Below are 22,933 nucleotides of genomic sequence, written 5' to 3'. Positions count from 1 at the left end.
CCAGTATTGTTTGTTAGTTCTTTTTGTATTATATATATGTATATATATATGTATATGTATATGTATATGTATATATATATGTATATAATTAAATTTCTGTTACATTCATTACAACGTAACGTCATCCGATTGATCCAGACGTAGCAACAGGAGTTTGTTCATTTTTCGATGAACGTAAATATTACGTCGTCAGGGAACGTCATATGTGATGACGTCATTTTATATGGGCACGTTGTCTTAACGAGCGTTATTGTTTATGGATAAAAAATAATTTGAAATAAAGTATGACGTTTTAGTGTTATTATTAACATGTATCATTCAAATTTAATTGTAAGTATTGTCTGTTATTTCTTTTACGTTCATCTGGGTATGAACAAAAAAAATCATCCGCAAACTTATGTGAGAACGGCTTCGCCGATTCACACAGTTCGCGGATGATTTTTTTTGTTCATACCCCGATGAACGTAAAAGAAACAACAGACAATCCTTATATGTATATGTATGTATGTATGTATGTATGTATGTATGTATGTATGTATACTACCACATATATGTTGTTCATGCAATTGTGAAAATGTTTATCTTAACACACGTTTTAATCAATTGTTAGGGTTTTTCTCGTTCCAACCAGTGCACCAAAACTGGTCAAAGACTTTCCTTTCTGTCAGAAAGTACATATAAAAGATCCCTTGCTGCTAATGGAAAAAAATGTCAGAATTACAAAATGTTTGACATCCAATAGCCAATGATTAATTTTCATTCATTTCAACTTATTTCCGTGCTTATATCCAATTAAGGTTCAAGCACGCTGTCTTGGCCATATACTTCAGCAATCTGGGCTGTCTGTCCAGGACAGTGGGTTAGTTGTTAATTGTTAGTGGTTAGTGAGAGAGAAGAGGGTGTAGTGGTCTTACACCTACCAATTGAGTCCTTAAAACTCACTCTGGGTGAGAGCCGGTACCGAGATACGAACCCTGTACCTACCAGCCTTATGTCCGATGGCTTAATAACCACGATTCCACCGAGGCCGGTGATGATTAATTAATCAATGTGATCTAGTGTTGTCGTTAAACAAAACAAACTTCAACAAAAAAATCAAGCTAACAATTAAACACAAAAAAAAAAAAAAAAAAAAAAAAAAAAAAAAAAAAAAAAAAAAAAAAAAAACCAAACCATCAGATATTTATTCCAATTAGATGTATTTGATAATGAAAAAAACATTTCGGAAAAAACAGAACAAACATAAGAAAAACACTGCACTAATGTTGTTTTGTTTTTTACAGAAATAAACTATAATCGTGTTTTCTGTAGTGCTATCGAAAATATCTGCAAAAAACCCACACCATTCTAAACGAATTTTCTCTTTAAAAAATTCTTAAGATAAGCTACTTCTGTACAATTGGTGAAATTATTTTGTTGTAAAAAAATAGCCTACCTATTGTTGGAATGATTTTATTGAGAAGAAAACCACCATCAATTCCTTGATAATCACATTAGTGGATATTATATCTTTCTGAAGTCATGAACAATAACAAAAAAATAACAAAAAAAATGTTTTAGTATAATTATAATACAGTGTTTGGAAAACAATATGTTGATCTTGTGATGAACAAATTTTTATTATGAGATGCTGGTGAAATTTCCAAAAGAATGAAAGCATGATATATCAAGTTGCAACTTCCATAGAGCCTGGAGTCCAGTCCTAAATTGTCTTATTTAAAACCTAGAAACCTTCCTTGCTCAGTCGTTATATATATTTCATTAATTAGTCGAATATATTGGGCACTACATATTTTGGTTCCAAATTAACGACAAACAGCGTTGCTCTGGGAGACAAACTTTTGTCGGTAAACAGTTTTTTCCAGAGGCTCTTCCGCTTCTAGATTCCTTACCGATAGGCACTAAGAGTAGGATCCAGAGGACCCATTCGTTTGTGTCATCAGAGGAGATCAATAGATCTGGACAAGGAAAGCAAATTTGGATTGTGATCTACAGCCCATCCAAGAAGCCAGACGACACATTTCACTGTTGTGAACAAACGAGAAAGTTTGTCCATAGTATATCAATTAAAAAAAAAATCAGTTGCCAACTTGCTACTCTTTGAGATATTGTCCAAAAAAAGAGAGAGTCCCTCAAGAACCTTTTGGTGGCCATAAAAAGAAAACCTCTGGCATGAAAAGGCAAATACGAGTAGCTACAAAGGCATACGTTATGACTTAATGACGCTTTTTCAACCGATTAGATCTATTTGCAGTTAATCTATTTCATTGGGCTTAAGTGGCATTAAGCCGTGCATTACAAGTCTTTCTACACGTGCGACACGATTTGCCAATCTTGGCAGCCCGGATCAATAGCCAAACAGCTCTAAATGAAGCTATCCCTCCTCAATGGGCTATTCATCGCATGCTGTTCTCTGACTGGCATCCAAACACCACCGGGATGGATCACACTCCGAGGCCGCTCTCGCCTTGGCGGCAAACATACGGATCACTCCGCGCGGGCAGCTGATACCGTGAGAAACCTATTGTCGAACAAGCCCCGCCGTGCGGTCCAGTGAAATAAGCCGCGTACTTAATTTCAATAATCTATAGTCTAGTCTATTAAGCGATACTAATTAATCGATGCTATTATTTGCTCCGTCTTCGCGGCTACATTTAAACTAACAATGTGTAACCTTAACTGGCTATTCACCGTGGTTTGTAATTTAGAATATCACTTGGTTAGTGTACACGTTTGGCGTTTAAATCTACAAGTCAAGTATTTTGTTCAGGCGCGGATCCAAGGGAAGGACCAGTGTTCTCTGGAGGTGCTCACCCGCGAATTTCGGATGGAGAGATGTAATAGCATTGTAGGCTAGGTATGGTGTTTCTGGGCAAGACCAGCGTCGTATAATGTATTAGTACATCCAAACTTGCTGTAGCTGACATCTGTATCAAGAGGTCACATTTTTTTCGATTCTCCCAAATCATCTGATATAAGATAATCTGACCTGTATTGAGCAGCCACCTGTCTTAAGAAGTCAGTCTCGAGTCGGGCCCCCGATCTTATCGGGAGGCCGGACTCGGGATGGGCGTGTTCGAAACCCTAGTGGTATGAGGACGTTAAGCCAGTTACCTACCTACCTTAAGAGGTCACATTTTTTTTTCATTCTCCCAAATCATCTGATATAAGATAATTTGATCTGTACTAAACAGCGACCTGTCTCAAAAGGCCACCTTTGAATACTCCCTTTGGAGGCTGCTAAACACATGTTTGACTGTACTCTTGGAGTACTGTAGAAACACTCTTTTGAAGTTCCACTCCTTCCCTTACCAAACCCTATAATCTGTGCAGGTCAATAAACCATTGTATTTTCTTCTTCTTTTTTTCTTACCACCCCCCCCCCCCCCCCCCCCCCCCCCCCCCCCCCCCCTCTCAAGGCAGACGACGGAAGCTTCTGGGTTGCAAACACACGTTCGCGCGTTTGAAGCGTAAATTGAATGAGCACGAACATTTGTAATTCAATGAATGATTGACATGTGATATTATTATAGAGATTGCGACAGCGGTTACAAGTGCATGATTGTAAGATAACGTTTCATAGAGAACAATTATATGTTCCCACACCCAGAAATATGCTAAAGTACGTGCGGTTTTTAAAAATATCTCATAGACGTGCATATATACATGTTTTCCCCTTTTGTATTTATTATTCATGAATTGTAAAAGAATACCTTAAACTATTTAAATGATGTGTGTACATGTATTACGATAAACATCTACGGTGAAACCCCTCTAAACCGGATACCCCCGAGACCAAGTAAAATGTCCGGTTCAACGAGGTATCCAGTTTCGAAAGGTTATGTTCTGTACTAATTTTTTAAAAACGACATTGAAAAATGTCCGGGGTTTTAGGGAATTCCGGTTTATATAGGGTCCGGTTTTGAGAAGTTTCAATATATATTAATTAGGGCGTGAGACCTAGCTCAGTGACAAAGAGTTCGTCTGATGTGAAATCAGTCTAGGATGGATCCCCGGTCGGTGAGCCCATTGGGCTATGTCTCCTGTCAGACAGTGCTCCACGACTGGTATAACAAAGGCCGTTGTATGTGCTATTCTGTCTGTGGGATGGTGCATATAAAAGATGCCTTGCTACTAATGGAAACATGTAGCGGGTTTCCTCTCTTTGACTTGGTCAAAGTTACCAAATGTTTGACATCCAATAACCGATGATTAATAAATCAATGTGCTCTAGTGGTGTCGTTAAACAAAACAAACTTTTAACTCTATATTACTGTTGTTTTATAAATGCAGTGCCTTACTATTACTATAATATAAATTTAAATGGCAGACCGTTATGTGACTAAATCATGTAACGCATGCTCTTAAATTGATTGTATTTTGGGCCAGAGGCCTTTTACTGAATAAACTGTCTGTCTGTCTGTCTGTTGTTTTAAAAACGTAAAATATGATCGATAAAGGCGTTTTAGAAATATAACTGACCAAAGATATAATTTTTGATTCCATGGCATATCTCTCACCCCACCGCGTAACTCACACCATTGTTTTCTCCATCAAACATTTACATCAATTTGGAGATATAAAGTACCGGCTTAAAATTAGGTAACTCTAAACAGTCCTACAGCATATACCTACCTACCAACACCCCTATAGACCTTAAGATCAATGGTCTAACCATTAAACTACCAATGTCGTTTTCAGGTTACTATCACAACCCCTCCAATTAAGAAAACATTTACGGCACAAAAGCCTGCCGTGGAAAAAGAAAATCGAATATAGTCTCCATCAAAAAACAAAAGTGCCGTGGAGAATAAAAATAACTCAACGGCAATCTCCACGGCATTGCTAATTGCCGTGGGCAATTGCAGGGATTGTTATCAGCCGTAGGTATAAACCGAATAGCTGGGTTATATTATCATGACTTTGGCGTTGTTTTATGCGCTGAATGTATAAAAGCCTTCTGATTTTGTTATAGGTATATGACCTTTATACTAAATAAACTGCCAACCAGCAACAAGAAAAAAAAAAAACCCCACAACAACACACACACACACCCACACACACACACACACACACACACACTGGAGGTTTATCTTTGTTTTATGTGCTCGCGTACAAGAAGTTATTGCTAAATTACTTTTTGTCACGCTGATTTGCTTCACGTCTAAAAACAAAAAGTTAACGAGAAACAATTTAATTACGATAAGAATAAATATGGTTTGTTTGTTTTTGTTTTAAAACAGCTATGAAAGAATGAAAACAAAGATTGTTTTATTCGTTTATGATTTAAAAAAAAAAAATCTTGTTTCTGGTATTGTTTTAAGTTCCAGCCAGTGCACTACGACTGGTACATCAAATGCCGTAGTATGTGATATCCTGTCTATGAGGTGGTGCATATAAAAGATCCCTTGCTGCTAATCGAAAAGAGTAGCCCATGAAGAGGCGACAGCGGGTTTTCTCCCTCAAAATCTGTGTGGTCCTTAACCATATGTCCGTAAATAAAATGTGTTGAGTGTGTCGCTAAATAAACAATTACCTTCCTTGTTTTAAGTGGCTTTTAGCTTAAGGTATGGAACAATAATCCAGTGTCTTTAAAATGTATATACATGTATATACAAGATATCATTTTTTGCAATAATGTTGGGGGTTGTTTTGTTCGCAGCGTATCTAAGAATGGCAGTTTAAGATATATTATGTCTGTTTGTTTTTTCTTGCTCTTTCGTCTAATCGTCATTGTTTGGACAGCACACTGTTTGGACCGATAACCGACTTTTATTACGTTACGCCGCATGGGTTTTGCATCGCTGAAAATATACAGTTTTTAAAACAACTTTATTCTGATTTTTATCAGTGGTACTAGATGTTGAAGCATATATGATGAATGCTTTATCGTTGTACTTTGTTTTCTCGCGCTGTTTAAACAAGCCCCAGAGTAAAACAGCAAACACTGGTACAAAGAACACTGAACAGTATTGTTATGATGAAGATGTTGATTTTGTTTTGGCATCTCTGATTGCAGTTTTATAATCTCGTATTTTACCGTGTTGTCATTAAAGGATATTCAACACTGTGCGAAATTTCTGCCTAACAGCTAACAGGTATACTACTAACATGTTTTTGTAAAGGGTTTTTTCTTATTTATTTATTTTTATTTTTATTATTTTTTTTTATTTTTTTTTTTTTAGGGGGGGGGGGGTAAGAATCCAAAAATGGTGTTTTGATGTTTGCGTGCAATTCCACAATTAGCGGTGTTGTTGTTGTTTTTGCTCTTTGTTTGTTTGTTTGTTTGTTGGTGTTGTATTTTTACATACAAAAATAATCGTATTTATGATTTTTATCAACAAGGTGTATTAAATGTGAAGATTAAAAATGTTTAAGACAAAAGTTGAGAATGTACCTTTAAAAATATAACCACATTGAACCACGATGACTTACTTTACGCATACGAAACTTACACTGATATAATAAGAAAATATATGTATAATGAATATATTATTTTTATGTCTAGACATTTCACAGACATTCTTTAATTAAAATCGAATCGACGCTTTTAAACTTCACATTTGACACTGAATAAATTAAGTATTGTCAAAGATTTTAAAAGATCTCTGACAAATTTGAGAAGGTTTGCTATTTTCTTTTCATGTCGTTTCCTGCAGTTTGGCTACTAATATCTTATACCATAACCCAACAATAAGAGATGTAACAAGCTGCTTAACACATTGGCATTAATGAAACACGCCACAAACAAGCTGAGACAGTCTTCAAATACATACTGTGCATAGTGATAAAATGATCATACAGTAACAAAACGAAATATAAGGCCATAGAAAAAACTCTTTTCAAAGCATGTCCAACTAATAAGGGTATATATCCAAAAGTCTTAAATCGTTTAAAACAACGATGAAATAGTCTGAAATATTTAGAATTTGAAAGTGTTAATGATTATCTAATTTATAAATAAAGAACGGACAAACATACTTAAATTCCAAGTTTTACGGAATTTATGGATAAAAATCATAAAGTATTCATATTTAAAGGAACTAATTGTTATATCTTATCATAAAGCCGGGAAATAACCTTCGTATGCCATATTGACTTAAGGCACCATTGACCTAGTGAGGTAGAGAATAAAAATAAAATATGACAAGATTGTATACTTTTTATAGTTATTAAATGTCACTCCATACTCTGCTTATTATGCATTTCCCTCCCCCGGTGTTGAACTTTTAGATCTATTAATGTATAACTTCCCCCTCCCCCCACACACAGTTGCTTTCAGCTTCTGACGTCCATGCACATGCTTTTGTTTTCTTTTTTTTGATTCCAAAGTTGCCAGAGGGTATGCTAAGCTGAATTAGTTTCTGTTTTCCACACACGCCATCTAGAATATTGTTTTTGTTTAATACGAAAAAAGAAAGCATCTCACTGCAGCCTGCTGCACACATTGTAGGAAAATGTTCGTGATGTCCTACGCAGGCTAAAGTTTGCATGCTCGACGATGTAAGAACACTAGGGGTGAGACACATACATATTGTTTTTGTTTAATACTGTGAGAACTACTAGAAGAGAAAAAACATCTCAATGCTAAATAGTTGCGTATCTTGTAGGGAAATGTTCGTGATATCCTTCATAGGTTAATGGTTGCATGCTCGACAATGTAAAAACAATATCGTCAAGATACCAGAATACTGTTTGTGTCTATTACTGTGAGAACAACGAGAAGAGAAAGCATCTCATTGCTAAATAGCTGCATACCTTGTAGGGCAATGTTTGTGATGTCTTCTGCCTGGTTCCCCACTTCTTCCTTTTCGCTTCCCATCGTGATTGCGGCGTCCGTCACCTGCAATATTCAAAATATATAAGGCCTTAACTAACAACAGGTTAACCCGACTCGATCTTTTTCAGTCATAATTTCTTATTTTATTTGTTTAGTTTTTAGCTTATTTCAGTTCAGTAAACAGCATTAAAAACACAATCAAAGATGCAGAAGACGAAATGAAGTACACGCTACTGGAGGGAGTGAAACACAAAGAAAAAGACAAAGGCAGTGACACATACAGAGAGAGAGAGAGAGAGAGAGAGAGAGAGAGAGAGAGGGGAGGGAGAGAGAGAGAGAGGGGGGAGAGAGAGAGGGGGGAGAGAGAGAGAGAGAGAGAGAGAGAGAGAAGAGAGAAGAGAGAGAGAGAGAGAGAGAGGCGGATATGGACAGAGTGAATGAGAGAAAGCAATAGAGGAGACAAATAAATGAAGAGACAGACAGAAAGAGAGAGAGAGAGAGAGAGAGAGAGAGAGAGAGAGAGAGAGAGAGAGAGAGAGAGAGGGGGGGAGAGAGAGAGGAGATAGAGAGATAAGGAGATAAGAGGTAAGAGGAGAGAGAGAGAGAGAGAGAGAGAGAGAGAGAGAGAGAGAGAGAGGGTGGGGGGGGGGGGGGGGGGGGGTGAGATAGAGAGGGCGATGATGGGTGTGTGTATGTGTGTGTGCACACTTTCATATTAGCTTCAAGTCGATTCTGTTTAAATATAAATATAAGTAAACAATATATACCAACGTGTTATATTCTTTGTTATGAAGTCTTTCATAACTACACTGGAATGACTTGTATATTCGATTTTAAACACTGATATCTGTTTTGGCTATTAAGATTTTTTTTAATACAAGTTGAGGCTATAAATAAAGATTCTGCCTGTCTTGTCGCTTGACGTACCGAGCCATAAACTCGAACTGAGTTCAACAACAGCAACAGCGAGCTACGCTAACAACGTGGTCGTTCAGTAATCTGTTTAACGTATAACGGGCGTTTTCTTTGGCTGAACTCGGGCTCCATGTCCTCACTTCAGCGCCATTTGAGCCATTCAAAGCTAAATTTAAAGGTACGTGATCCTCTAACAACACTATGGTATTTGTGTCTAAGATTTTGTTCCTTTCTTAAAATAGTAATTTTTCACATGTAGTCACGTGAAATTTATATCTAGGTGTATAATAACCTACACATTTGTCTTGCGCTTCTCAGCCTTTCCACCCTCCCCCTGCCCCTCCCCCTCCCCACCCCCACCCCAAAAAAGAAAAGAAAAAGAAAAAAAGCCATGTATTTTTAAAGGCACTGTCCTGAGTTTACTGTCATTGTAACATGTTTCTGGCCAATGCAATTTTGTAGCAATTAAAATCACGTTCTTGGTTAAAATATTAGTGTTTGTATATTCAATTTGTTTCTTATCGTCCTACTGTCTGTAAGTAGCCCAAACTGGGTTTCTACTCCCAATAATTTCCCCCGTCATTGGGCCCGTGGGGGCATTTCTCGCTCCAGCCAGTGCACCACGACCGATAGGGAGTGGTATGTGTTATCATGTCTGTGGGATGGTGCATATAAAAGATCCCTTGCTGCCAACCGAAAAGAGTAGCCCACGAAGTGACGACAGCGGGACTCCTCTCTCAATATCTGTGTGGTCCTTAACCATATGTCCGACGCCATATAACCGTAAATAAAATGTGTTGAGTGAGTCGTTAAATCAAACATTTTCTCCCTTCCCAATAATTCCGTATGTCCTGAAAACATATTAGGAAGTAAAATGATATGTGTCCTAGGATGATTAGAAACACGTGTAATATACAGCCATTGATATATTATGCAGAAAAATATATTTAATGTGAATTACAGTCATTAAAAAAGTCTCTGTTAGTCGGCAACATCTTAATAATGGCAGAAAACTCAGGACTGGCCCTTTAAGAGAAAGAAAACCTTTTTTTATTTAACGACGCGCTCAATACATTTTATTTACGGTTATATGGCGTCAAACATATGGTTAAGGACCATACAGATAATGAGAGAGGAAACCCGCTGTCACCACTTCATGGGCTACTCTTTTCGATTAGCAGCAAGGGATCTTTTATATGCACCATCCCACAGACAGGGTAGTACATACCACAGCCTTTGATATACCAGTGCACTGGGTGGAACGAGAAATAGCCCAATGGGCCCACCGACGCGGATCGATCCCAGACCGACCGCGCATCGACCGAGCGCTGTACCACTGGGCTACGTTCTGCCCGCGTCCCTTTAAGAGAGTCATACGCCTTTAACGCTCTGTCATTTCCTGCACTTGTCTCCAGTATGTGCTATTGTTTTGTTTTCCCCTTAAACCATTACTTAAGCTTTGATCCGTTCTTGAAGATATGACTGTGAAACCATCCCTACATGCTTATCACTGAATTACTTCCGCCGACAGTAGATAATATATCGATATATGCCATGTTGCGGCACCATTACTAAGATGACGTGTTTTTCAAATGTTACTACAGCGTATTACTACTGCTATATATTTCTGTTAGAGTAAACACTGTCTTTTGAAGACACTGGATTTAGCTCAGTCGGTAGAGCGCTCACCTGAGGTGCTTGAATCGTTGGATGTAACGTTCTCACCGGCCTCGGTGGTGTCGTGGTTAAGCCATCGGACATAATAAGGCTGGTAGGTACTGGGTTCGCATCCCGGTATCGGCTCCCACTCAGAGCGAGTTTTAACGACTCAGTGGGTAGGTGTGAGGGGGCACTACACGACGTCTCTCTCACGTACAGCTAACCATTAACCTACTGTCATGGACAGACAGCCCAACTAGCTGAAGTATGTGCCCAGGTCAGCCTGCTAGAACCGTAATTGGATATACACACGGAAATAAGTTAATGTTAATGTTAATAAGTTAATGAACGTCCTTAGCGTAGGCATTGACCTTTTCCCGTCCCAACCAGTGCTTCATGACTGGTATATCAAAGGCCGGGGTATGTGTTGTCCTGTACATGGTAAACTGTGTACAAAATATCCCTAGATGATAATGGGAAAATATAGCGGGTTTCCTCTGAAGACTGTACCAGAGTTACCAAGGGTTTGACATCAAGGTGCCATAGTGGTTTTATTAAAAAATATATTAACCTTTTATCTTTAACAATGTCACTTGAAATACTTCCGTGTTTTTTCTTCTTACTGATAACTAAATGAGTTCTACAACTAGTTTTAAGTGTTGAATATACTTTTAAAGACTCCTCTGCATGTTTTAAACTAAAGCTCTTTTTTTTTTTATCTAACATATGATTATTGCAGTAATTGGTCTAGATCGTAGGAGAGGAAACCCGCTACCGCCGCACAGCCTATTCTCACGGAATAGCAGCAAGGGATCTTTTATAAGCACTTGCTCACAAAGACCACATCACATGCCACGGCCTTTGATATACCAAACGTGGGACATTTGCTGCGATAGTGATCCAACGATGGACCAAACTACAGCTTTAAAATTATTTCAACAAGCAGGCTATAAATAAACAAAAGACAGTACAAAAAGGTTAAAACCAACAAATTCACGGTGACAGATAATGACATGAAATAATCAAGTCTCTTCTTTGTGAAGCTGTGGTTTTGGGTTTGACGCCTGTTACCCTGGTTACGTCACGGTTTTCCACGTTTCCCGTATGCACATTAATATCAGACCTGAGTGCGGTAGTCTAGCCATTTCTTTCATTCCGGTTAGGGCGGGTCCAAAATTTATCACACGGGGGTGTGGTGGTGGGAGTAGAGGCAGTTTTTGTATACATCACCACTGACAAATACTGTTAAAATTTAAACCAAATATAAAAAAAAAAAAACCCAAAACCCCACATATGGCAGACTCAACAGACAAAGTTTGTTTGTTTTGTTTAACGATACCACTAGAGCGCGTTGATTAATTAATCATCGGTTATTGGATATCAAACATTTGGTAATTCTGACGTAGTTACAGAGGAAACCCGCTACATATTTTCCTAATGCAGTACGGGATCTTTTATATGCACTTTCCTACAGACAGAAAAACACATACCACGACCTTTGATTAATTGTGGTGCACTGGTTGGAAAAGAAAAAAACAAATCCAATCAGTTGAATGGATCAACCGAGGTGGTGCGATCCTGCGACGCAAGTACCTCAAGCGATCACACAACCGACTGAGCTAAATAAGCGCCCCGACTCAACAGACATGAAATAAAAATCTTGGTACTAAACCCACCCTTTTCAAAATATATTCTGTGACTGCCCTTAACACAGAACCCATAATTGCAAGCCCTAGAAAATGACTACAACGTATGCGACGCGTGGCTGTATCAATAATATTAGAGTACGGCGGAGCATGTCCGCCAATAGGCTTGAGACAATGCAATGTCGCGGGATACTGGAAGCGATGTCCTGATTTCCAATGCTTTCACAGTGACTCGTTCTGCACCGAGCCTTCCGGACGTTCCGGCCAGCGACGTGTATCGTTATAATTATTAATCTTTACATTAACTTCACTGCTAACGATTTGTTGAATATCCTCTCCACAGACACAAGGGCTGTACTAACAAGCGTAGAGTATGTTTTCAAGAAGGTATTGATTTAAAATGGATGATGGCGTCTGTGGGCATAGTTTCATGTCGTAGGTTTTATGATCTTGTTCAGGCATAGATGATTATATATATATATATATATATATATATATATATATATATATTTCATATATATATATATTGTTTAAACTTTATTCCAGTTTTGAAATGTTACATTCTTCTGTATGTTGCATTTTTGCTTTTTGTTTGTGTGTCGATTTAGTCAATCAGGAGGGGAAAAAACACTGTGAAAAGCCACATAAATCTTTAATGTAGTCTAAATCAATGCTTTAGCAAAATAATTAGTGAGAACATAATAGTTTTACCGTAAAGATTAAACCATTTTCCTGAAATGCTGCTACTTAAATCGTAACGAAGCAGCTACCAAAATCACTAAATACTCAAATATATTTATTTAGTCCTTTGGCTAAATGGAGAGAAAAACGTTCACTTTGCTTAAATACATTATAAATGCATAACAAGCCCAAACTTTTATGGGACATAACAAAGTAATCCTAAGGATCCAGATGGGGTTCCATGACCTGTTATTCGGAGAAAAGCTGTTCTGGTACCAATATAAAAAACCTAAAAAGTTTGTTTTGTTTAAAGCGACATTCCTGAGTTTGCTGCATTGTAAGATGTTTCCGACTAATAAAATATTTCTACGATCAGAAACACATTTAATATACAGCCACTAATATTTTGTGCAGAAAAAATATATTTGATATGTAATTACAATTGTTAAAAAGTCTCTGTTAGTCGATAACATCTTAAATAACCACCACTGATACCAATATAATTAAGTGAGATAAAGTAAAGTTTGTTTTATTTAACAACGCCACTAGAGCACATTGATTTTTGATCTTATCATCGGCTATTGGACGTCAAACATATGATCATTCTGAAACTGTTTTTTAGAGGAAACCCGCTGTTGCCACACAGGCTACTCTTTTACGACAGGCAGCAAGGGATCTTTTATTTGCGCTTTCCACAGGCGGGATAGCACAAACCATGGCCTTTGTTGAACCAATTATGGATCACTGGTCGGTGCAAGTGGTTTACACCTACCCATTGAGCCTTGCTGAGCACTCACTCAGGGTTTGGAGTCGGTATCTGGATTAAAAATCCCATGCCTCGACTGGGATCCGAACCCAGTACCTACCAGCCTGTAGACCGATGGCTTAACCAAGACGCCACCGAGGCCGGTCTTTAAGTGAGATAAGTTAAAATGTCATTTGTCACGGGGATTCTACAATACCCGTAACTGAATGAAACACGATTGTCCAAATATCTCTCCTAACTGTATATCTATTAGATCTCTCTGTAACAGGCAGTTATACCCGCTGTGGCTCGTCTCTAGGTATGAACAGAGATAAGATCTTATACAAGTATATATGATTATAGCACGTTTAGTTCACTAGAAAACACAACAAAAACACAATACACTTTGGAATCTGTATTAACCTACGCTGACAAATGTACTGCCGTAGTAGTTAATTAATAACAACACTAATAACAACCCAGAACTGATCACTAAATTAGTTAATGTCTAGGTGTCTAGTTTACACAATATGCTAATCACTTCACCGTGACACAACACCCACACGTGTGATAAATGAGAAACGCTAACACACACACGTGTGATAATGGAGAAACGCTTCCAGGGAAACTCAATTAATAAAGGAATTACAACACTATTCCTAACTGGTTAATTTTTAATTAACCCTAACTACTCATTCAATAACCTTGTAATACAGAATTAATACTGGTACCTATCACAATAAAGACAATAACCTACAGTTTACCTAGGTCCTCTAGGATGACTGGCTAAGCTTTATATTACCAAATACTCGTATAATGTTAGAACAATAAGTCTACGATTTACTTCGTCAGATGACCGAAGACACTGTCTAAAGAATATTGGTATAATACAGTATTAAAATATTTAAAGTCACATCAATCACATCAAGGTTATACAACAGAGCAGAAATAATATATTTACCAAAGTCCCGTCTGAACTAATATAGATCGTTCAGTGGACGACGTCCGTGATCCCCTGGAGCCTTCCTAGTTCTGCTTGATATCTCTAAAATACTAGCTATTTATTCAAAACTCTCAGAGACAGCGAATATCGCCTTGGGGTACAAGGCGGTACCTCCCGTATCATATGGATTTTCCACAACCACCACGCCGGCATATTTTTCTCTGATCGTCAGACTTACTGACGCCTTGGTCGCCAAAATCACGGTCGTCGAAACCGCACTCGCAGAGGTATTACGTAACTACTCGCCACATGGCCTCCGCACCTCGCTGGGTGTGTATTAAGCACAGAGCACGACCACCGTCGCGCAGGGGTATTACGTAACAAGTTGCCCATCTGGGCTAAGTGCATTTGGAACTGCACACGGCCTTCTAAAACAATTAATATCGCCACAGGCGAAAAGAAATTAAGAGCATATACCGTCACATCATTTCAGTTAACTAAATCGAAGATTCGAGTTATTAAATCGAAATGTTAAGACGAAAATTTAATCGTCCGTTTCCAGTACTATTATGTACATACCCCAAACTACCTACGCAACCATCTATTCATTCTTCCATCTATTCATCTATATATATATATATCTATCCATCCATCGATCCATCCATCTGCCGACTCCTTTCATCTATCCAGCCATCATTTCATCATTTCATCTATCCATTCAACCATGTATTCACCATCCATTAATCCATTCATTCGTCCACCCATCCATCCACCGACTTATCCATCCATCCATCCATCCAACTATCCATCTGTCAATCCATCCATCCACCTACTCATTTATTAATTTCGTTCCTTTAACCGTCCATCCCATATATTTTTTTTCAAACAGCAATCTACACCAGCTCAATTAATATACACGAATATTATAATAATACTTCGAAATAGCCGTAACTTGCTTTGTCAAAGAGTCTGTAAAGTCAGATATTTTTCTCCAGTCAATGCGGACCGAGGCTTTGACTACCTAAGTATCGATATTATCGAATTCAACATCGATAGATTAAGCCAGGGGATCGAAACGTATATTGTGTTTAACAATTGTACCTAATTGTAAAATAATGTATCTCGAGCACCTTGTGAACCGTGATCTATCGCCGTATTTACCGATAGTGTTTTCCACACAACAGACCGAGACTCGGCGTATGCCCAACCAGAAATGAGAAAAGGCTGTCACACAGGTAGCTGATAAAAGAATTTTGCTGAAAATCAATCCGTCGAAGTCTTGTCGCCATTGTTTCCTTTCATCCGTAATCCCACCCTGAGCAGAAACCTGCATTTAAGTTCAATAAATGGTTGATTATTTTGCGAAATGGTAAATATATAAGAAGGTATATTACATGGGTGCGCATGTCGTATGAATTAAGATAAAGTGAGTATGGGAGTGGTGTTCATTGGTAGTTTAGAAATATGTCTTACTTAATCACCAGGATGTTTGACAGTTCATAAAACTTCAAATGGTCACCAATATAAACATTTATTCGTACCAGTGCCCCGCGACTGATATATCAAATTCTGTGGTATGTGTTGTTGTGTCTGTGGTAACGTGCCTTCAAGAGATCGCTTATTGCTAATGGGGAAATTGTAAGGGTTATTTCTATGACGTGTCAGAATTATCAAATGTTTGATATTCAATAGCCTATGGATTATAAATGAATATGATCTAGTGGTGTCGTTAAACAAAACTATTTTGTAGAAGTGCCAGATTAACTTTAAAAAGTAAATTGTAGGTGACTAAACACAGAAATTATCTTCATACGATTAGATTATTTCCAGCTAGGAACTAAACTTTAAACAGAAATCCATAATAATTATGTACAATGTTGCATGGGGACCAAACACCTTTATTATACGATTTTCAAATGATATATGAGCGAATTTTATTGGTTTAAAATTACACACTGAGCAGAAACGTGCATTTGAGTTCAATAAGTGGAGTCGATTTGGAGACAGGATAACTATAATATCAAATCAAACACTTTTGGCGGGAGGATGAGTGCAAAAGACATTGTCTGGGATCAATAATTGCAGCCGAAACGCCATACAAAGAAACACAAAGTCCAGTTTTTGTGTAGTCAGTTCTGTTAATCTGGATTTTATTTTATTTCACTTTGAAAAAAAAAAAAACTTTAATATCAAAATTGAAACTGAAAATGACTCTAAATGACCGAACTTGTAGACAAATTAATTGTAGGATTTAATCATAGGCGTGGAGTCAAGATGTTTTTTGCCCGAATTAAATGAAAATACCCGAATCCGGAAAACAAAATTTATTCACATTACCGTTACCGTCAAATAGCTATATAAGGGTTGCAAACGAATCACTACGCAGTTTTACATGGATTATAACTAATTTTGAAGGTAGAATGATGGAAATACATGGTAAAAAGGTCTCAGTTTAGCATATTTCGACCGAATATCTCTATCATTTTGCCCCAATTTGAGGATCTCTCCCCCCCCCCCCCCCACGACACATACACCCGTTTCGTACGCTTATTGATTTAATTGCAATAAAACCTCATTTATTACAATATCTATTTTCTTTCTGTGTTAGACATCAGAGCTGATCGAGACAAACTATCACAGACCGAGACTTCTTTTCTTTCTTTTTGTTTTTTTGCACCTGACGGAACCGGTGAAGACACGGTTGCTGACCGGCACCGACCCACGGGCCGGCGGTTAAGAAACACTACGTTAAGCAAATCTACTTAATCAGCGCCAGCCGGTCTGTTTTCTATGAATGTCGGTAAATATTTTCACGCCTCAGGTACTTTAACGATTTATCATGGTCGTCCATTGATCCGTCCCGGGACACGAGATCTTTCAGAATGAATCACTCTTATTAACCCCATTGTAATAAGACAAAGCAGTGTATACGACTTAAATTCATCTTTGATCACATATGTTAGTAGTACTACAATCGATTATAAAGATGTATTAGTGCGTAGTGATCCAGATAAATTCGTGCTATCCAAAACACCTTCCATTTATTCTGGCATCTCGAGCGATCGTCCTTCTGAGACTGGTGACTGTGGACGAGGGGGGTATTAAGTGTCCTGTTACATTTTTACTCAGTATTAAAGATGTTGACTGTGGACAAGTTTCCTGTTACATTTTTTCTCAGTATTGAAAATGTTTTCTTTTCGTAAGGTGACTTTACGGGGGGTTTTTCTTCTTTTTTTTCTTCTATTTTCTTGTTGTAGTGTTTGTTGATGATAAAAGCATTCCGCGAAGAACTTCAGTTTTACAGACAAAGAACTATGAGAATTTATTAAAATGAATGAATGAATGAATGAATGAATGAATGAATGAGTGGATGGATGGATGGATGGATGGATGGATGGATGGATCGATGTTTAACGACACTCCACGAAAAATGTCGGTTATTTGGTATCAATCAAAGCTAAACACATGAAATATATATAGTAGGCCTACATCCAACACCGATATTTGAATTGAGACCACTTGCACCACCACCACCACCACCACCACCACCACCACCACTACCACCACTACTACTACTACTACTACTACTACTACTACTACTACTACTACTACTACTACTACTACATCTACTACTACTACTACTACATCTACTACTACTACTGTTACTATAACTAAAACTGCTACTAACTACTACAGCTACTGCTGCTGCTGCTACCAAATGTCAGCCACTGTTATTGTCGTGGCGTCTGTTTAAAGTACAAAGATGTAATGTGGTACTCTATGTCAGTAATGTGAAACTGGATGTCAATACACTGTTAACTTCCTGACACTATGCACGAGGGTTTTGCGTTGCAGTCACTGTTTCCTGTTAGTGTTATAGTGTTAGTGTGATCCCTTATTTTTTTCAATCAGTATAAAATAACCGTCTAGTAACAAGTCAGTGCCTTTGATGTATATACCTGTCTGTCTATTTAACCCATCATTCATCCATCAATATATGGTCGGATAATTGTCTAAATACCCATACGTCCACTTGTATACGTTGTATATGTGTTAATTGCACGGACAATTTTCTATGAATGTAAGATATCTCATTACGGAATAAACGAAACACATTATTCCAAAATGATATTGACTGCGCAGTTCCGGAAATTAAACAGGAAGTGGTCTCGCGAGATGATGGAACTGTGATTACTTGATTTTCTACCTGTTTTTGTCAGAGGTCGTGACTCTTTGGTATCACTTAAACGCACATGTAACATTCATCACCGTTATGATAGAATGGTTCATGCTATAAGGGTATTTTGTTTCCGACACATTTCTATCAAGTTACGCTCTCATATATCTGTTTAAATATTATTCGGATGAAAGGTGGCCGAACAGAGGATACTCTCTAAGCAGTTGCATACTATTTTCATTTCCAACTTTTTGTTTCATCTCTAATATTTAGTTACGGTTCAAGCACGTTGTCCTGGGCACAAATTATCGGCTATGTTAGTAGTTAAAACTCACTCTGGTGGCAGCCGGCACCAGGTGTCAAACACAATACCCACTAGCGGTAGCCCTAAAGGGATTGACTCTAGTTTCAACCGGTGCACCACGACTGGTATATCAAAGGCCGTGGTATGTGCTATCCTATCTGTGGGATGGTGCATATAAAAGATCCTTGCTACTAATGGAAAAATGTAGCGGGTTTCCTCTCTAAGACTATGTCAAAATTACCAAATGTTTGACATCCAATAGCCGATGATTAATAAATCATTGTGCTCTAGTGGTGTCGTTAAACAAAATTAAAACAAATTAAACTAGTTTCAACAGCTGAAAATGGACACTAAGTTTGGTAATCTACAAATATGTGACACATCTGGATAAAGTTACAGTAGAAAGAAAGAAAGACATGTTTCATTTAACGACGCACTCAACACATTTTATTTACGGTTATATGGCGTCAGACATAGGACTACACAGATATTGAGAGAGGAAACCCACTGTCGCCACTTCATGGGCTACTCTTTCCGATTAGCAGCAAGGGATCTTTTATATGCACCATCCCACATGCAGGGTAGTACATACCACGGCCTTTGATATACCAGTCGTGGTGTATTGGCTGGAACGAGAAATAGCACAATGGGCCCACCGACGGGGATCGATCTCACACCGACCGCGCATCGAGCGAACGCTGTAACCACTGAGCTACGTTCCGCCCCAAAAGTTACAGTAGAGTAAAACAAAAGTCTGTGACGCTGAGACACCCTCTAATCTTAAGACTTGAGCTCGTCTCCATAACCATTACTTCTCAGAGGTACATGCATTTTTTCGAATTAAGAAAAATACATTTTGTAGTCAAAAACACCGAAATGACCAAAAACCACTTCGGTTGTACGGAAATGGATAATCTAAACAATAGCGTGTACGATATGTCTAATTTCAGTTACGAAAAACCCCCCACCTCATTTTATAGCGAGAAGTATGTGTTTAAAATCTAACGTTTGCGACTTCAAAATGCCTAACAGGACAAACCAGCTAAAGCTGTAAAAGATATTACTTTACATTAAGTACAGAAATGGAGAACAGGAAGAAATTTATCCAGAAATGGAACTCTGAAGGCTATGCTTACTTTTTTTTTTTTTTTATAATTGGAATAAGGTAAGGGTCAGTAAAAAAACAGGAAGAAAAAAAGAGCCCAATAACAGGGCTGAGTTCAGCCAGGTCGGGCAGAAAAATGGCCGCTCGACTGGTTTATGCGCTTCGCGGTAAACCAAATGGTTACGCCGGGAACCAATCAAATAGTTCGCGAACGTTTGCGAAGCGTTTGCTGGCTGAACTTGGGGCAGAATCCCTTCTTCAGCTAAAAAAAAAAAAGATTCACTTCTAAACTTAAGAAGGGACTGTTTCGTATTCTTCACTCATTTCCTAAATACGATCCTGACTCTGGCAGTTTCGGTTATAAATACTACACAAACGCCATGCTCTGATCCATCACAGATCAGACTTTGGTTAAAATGATAAACTATTACAATATGATATGATTAAAAAACGCTATAATACATTACCGTTTCGCACGAATGGATTAGCACGAGATACTACTGGGAAAGATCGGTGTTAACAAATACCGCTGTATATCGCACGATTGGTTTGGCACCTGTTAACACCAATATTTGTCCCATGGTGACGTGTTGATGGATATCCGTATCAGGAAGGCGAGATGTATACTGGTGCTATGCATGATGAATACCGTAGCGTGTTCATTAGCCTTGCGTTCAGCAAACAGCGAAACGGCGCTAACGTTCGCGAACTATTTCACTGGTTCCAGGTGTCGTATTTTTACGTGTGTGTGTGTGTGTGTGTGTGGGGGGGGGGGGGGGGGGGGTATACAGATTTTGACCGAATTAATCTGGTTGGAGATTTTCGAACTTATCTTGTCGCTACGATATCGTAAAAACCATCGTAAGCTATGACATCACTACAGCATACGCCATAGTGACGTCATAGCTTACGATGGTTTTACGATATCGTAGCGCTAAGTTTGTTTTTGATTCATGAATCATCGGCTATTGATTTGGTAATTTATACATATAGTCTTAGAGGGGAAACTCGCTTCATTTTCCCCATTAGTAGCCAAGGATCTTTTACATGCACTATCCTATAGACAGGATAGCACATACCACGGCCTTTGATGTACCAGTCATGCGTAGGGCCCTGGATAACAGCGTTTATTCATATTTGCAGTACTACTAGCAGCTACGTAGGGTTCCAAACGAATGTATTAATTCGTGTGCCAAACAGATTATTAAGGTGGAATGTAGTAATCATTATAATGAACAAGAACTGAGTGTCTTATTCTGTATGCAAGATAGATATACATTTGTGTATTTAAATGTTATCAATCAAATCTTTAGGGCACGGGCTGGAACAAGAAAAGACATTTAATTGTGTAATTCTTATCGTTATGATGGCTGCTTTTGTCGATAACATTGTACAGCGATAACAAACCCAGAGTCGTCTCTAATAGTCTCATATATACAAATAGCTTTTAATTGAAAATGCTAAATTCTTGCATCTGGACTTATAGACAAGGACCCTGGGCCCCTTTTACAAGTGGTCTTAGCGCTAAGATCGTCTTAAGTGCATAAGATTGTTGTGCACTCAAGGGCGGATCCAAGGGATGGGACCAGGGGGACACGTCCCTCCCCTAAAATATTAAAGTGCCTCCTTTTTGAAGAATTTATTTACAATTTTCATTGAAGTGCCTTTTTCAGGATGTTGCTCCATGTGCCCTTTTGCTATTGGTCCCCTCTCTAAAATGTTTCCTGGGTCCATCCTTGGCACTCAAGGTGATCTTAGCGCTAAGATCGCTTCAAAAACGGGGCCCAGAACAAAAAAATATCTCAGCCGGTATAGTGCTCTCTTGAGGAGCTTTCGATCGTCGTAGAATCGAATCCCCTCAGTGGACCCATTGTGTTATTATTTTTTCCCAGTTCCAACCAATATATCAAAGGCCGTGTTATGTCTGTTGACGGGTGCATATCAAAGGCCGTGTTATGTCTGTTGACGGGTGCATATCAAAGGCCGTGTTATGTCTGTTGACGGGTGCATATCAAAGGCCGTGTTATGTCTGTTGACGGGTGCATATCAAAGGCCGTGTTATGTCTGTTGACGGGTGCATATCAAAGGCCGTGTTATGTCTGTTGACGGGTGCATATCAAAGGCCGTGTTATGTCTGTTGACGGGTGCATATCAAAGGCCGTGTTATGTCTGTTGACGGGTGCATATCAAAGGCCGTGTTATGTCTGTTGACGGGTGCATATCAAAGGCCGTGTTATGTCTGTTGACGGGTGCATATCAAAGGCCGTGTTATGTCTGTTGACGGGTGCATATCAAAGGCCGTGTTATGTCTGTTGACGGGTGCATATCAAAGGCCGTGTTATGTCTGTTGACGGGTGCATATCAAAGGCCGTGTTATGTCTGTTGACGGGTGCATATCAAAGGCCGTGTTATGTCTGTTGACGGGTGCATATCAAAGGCCGTGTTATGTCTGTTGACGGGTGCATATCAAAGGCCGTGTTATGTCTGTTGACGGGTGCATATCAAAGGCCGTGTTATGTCTGTTGACGGGTGCATATCAAAGGCCGTGTTATGTCTGTTGACGGGTGCATATCAAAGGCCGTGTTATGTCTGTTGACGGGTGCATATCAAAGGCCGTGTTATGTCTGTTGACGGGTGCATATCAAAGGCCGTGTTATGTCTGTTGACGGGTGCATATCAAAGGCCGTGTTATGTCTGTTGACGGGTGCATATCAAAGGCCGTGTTATGTCTGTTGACGGGTGCATATCAAAGGCCGTGTTATGTCTGTTGACGGGTGCATATCAAAGGCCGTGTTATGTCTGTTGACGGGTGCATATCAAAGGCCGTGTTATGTCTGTTGACGGGTGCATATCAAAGGCCGTGTTATGTCTGTTGACGGGTGCATATCAAAGGCCGTGTTATGTCTGTTGACGGGTGCATATCAAAGGCCGTGTTATGTCTGTTGACGGGTGCATATCAAAGATCCTTTAACTAAGTG

At 38.7% G+C, this 22,933-nt stretch overlaps 1 protein-coding gene across 1 annotated transcript in view; it reads right to left on the bottom strand.

Moving 5' to 3' along the window:
- LOC121368532 (sodium-dependent dopamine transporter-like) overlaps nucleotides 1-20,476 on the bottom strand; it is a 64,208-nt gene extending 43,732 nt beyond the window's left edge. Inside the window, exons 1-2 of the mRNA XM_041493269.1 lie at nucleotides 20,423-20,476; nucleotides 7,759-7,843 (exon numbers count right to left, since the gene is read on the bottom strand). Of these exons, the coding sequence (XP_041349203.1) occupies nucleotides 7,759-7,822 (64 nt within the window). The 5' untranslated portion in view covers nucleotides 7,823-7,843; nucleotides 20,423-20,476. The remainder of the gene's footprint in view (nucleotides 1-7,758; nucleotides 7,844-20,422) is intronic.
- Nucleotides 20,477-22,933: the final 2,457 nt, after the last annotated feature.

Source organism: Gigantopelta aegis, chromosome 3 (assembly GCF_016097555.1).
Source record: "Gigantopelta aegis isolate Gae_Host chromosome 3, Gae_host_genome, whole genome shotgun sequence".
Taxonomy (NCBI): domain Eukaryota; kingdom Metazoa; phylum Mollusca; class Gastropoda; order Neomphalida; family Peltospiridae; genus Gigantopelta; species Gigantopelta aegis.
This window is presented reverse-complemented; position numbering and strand designations above follow the sequence as displayed.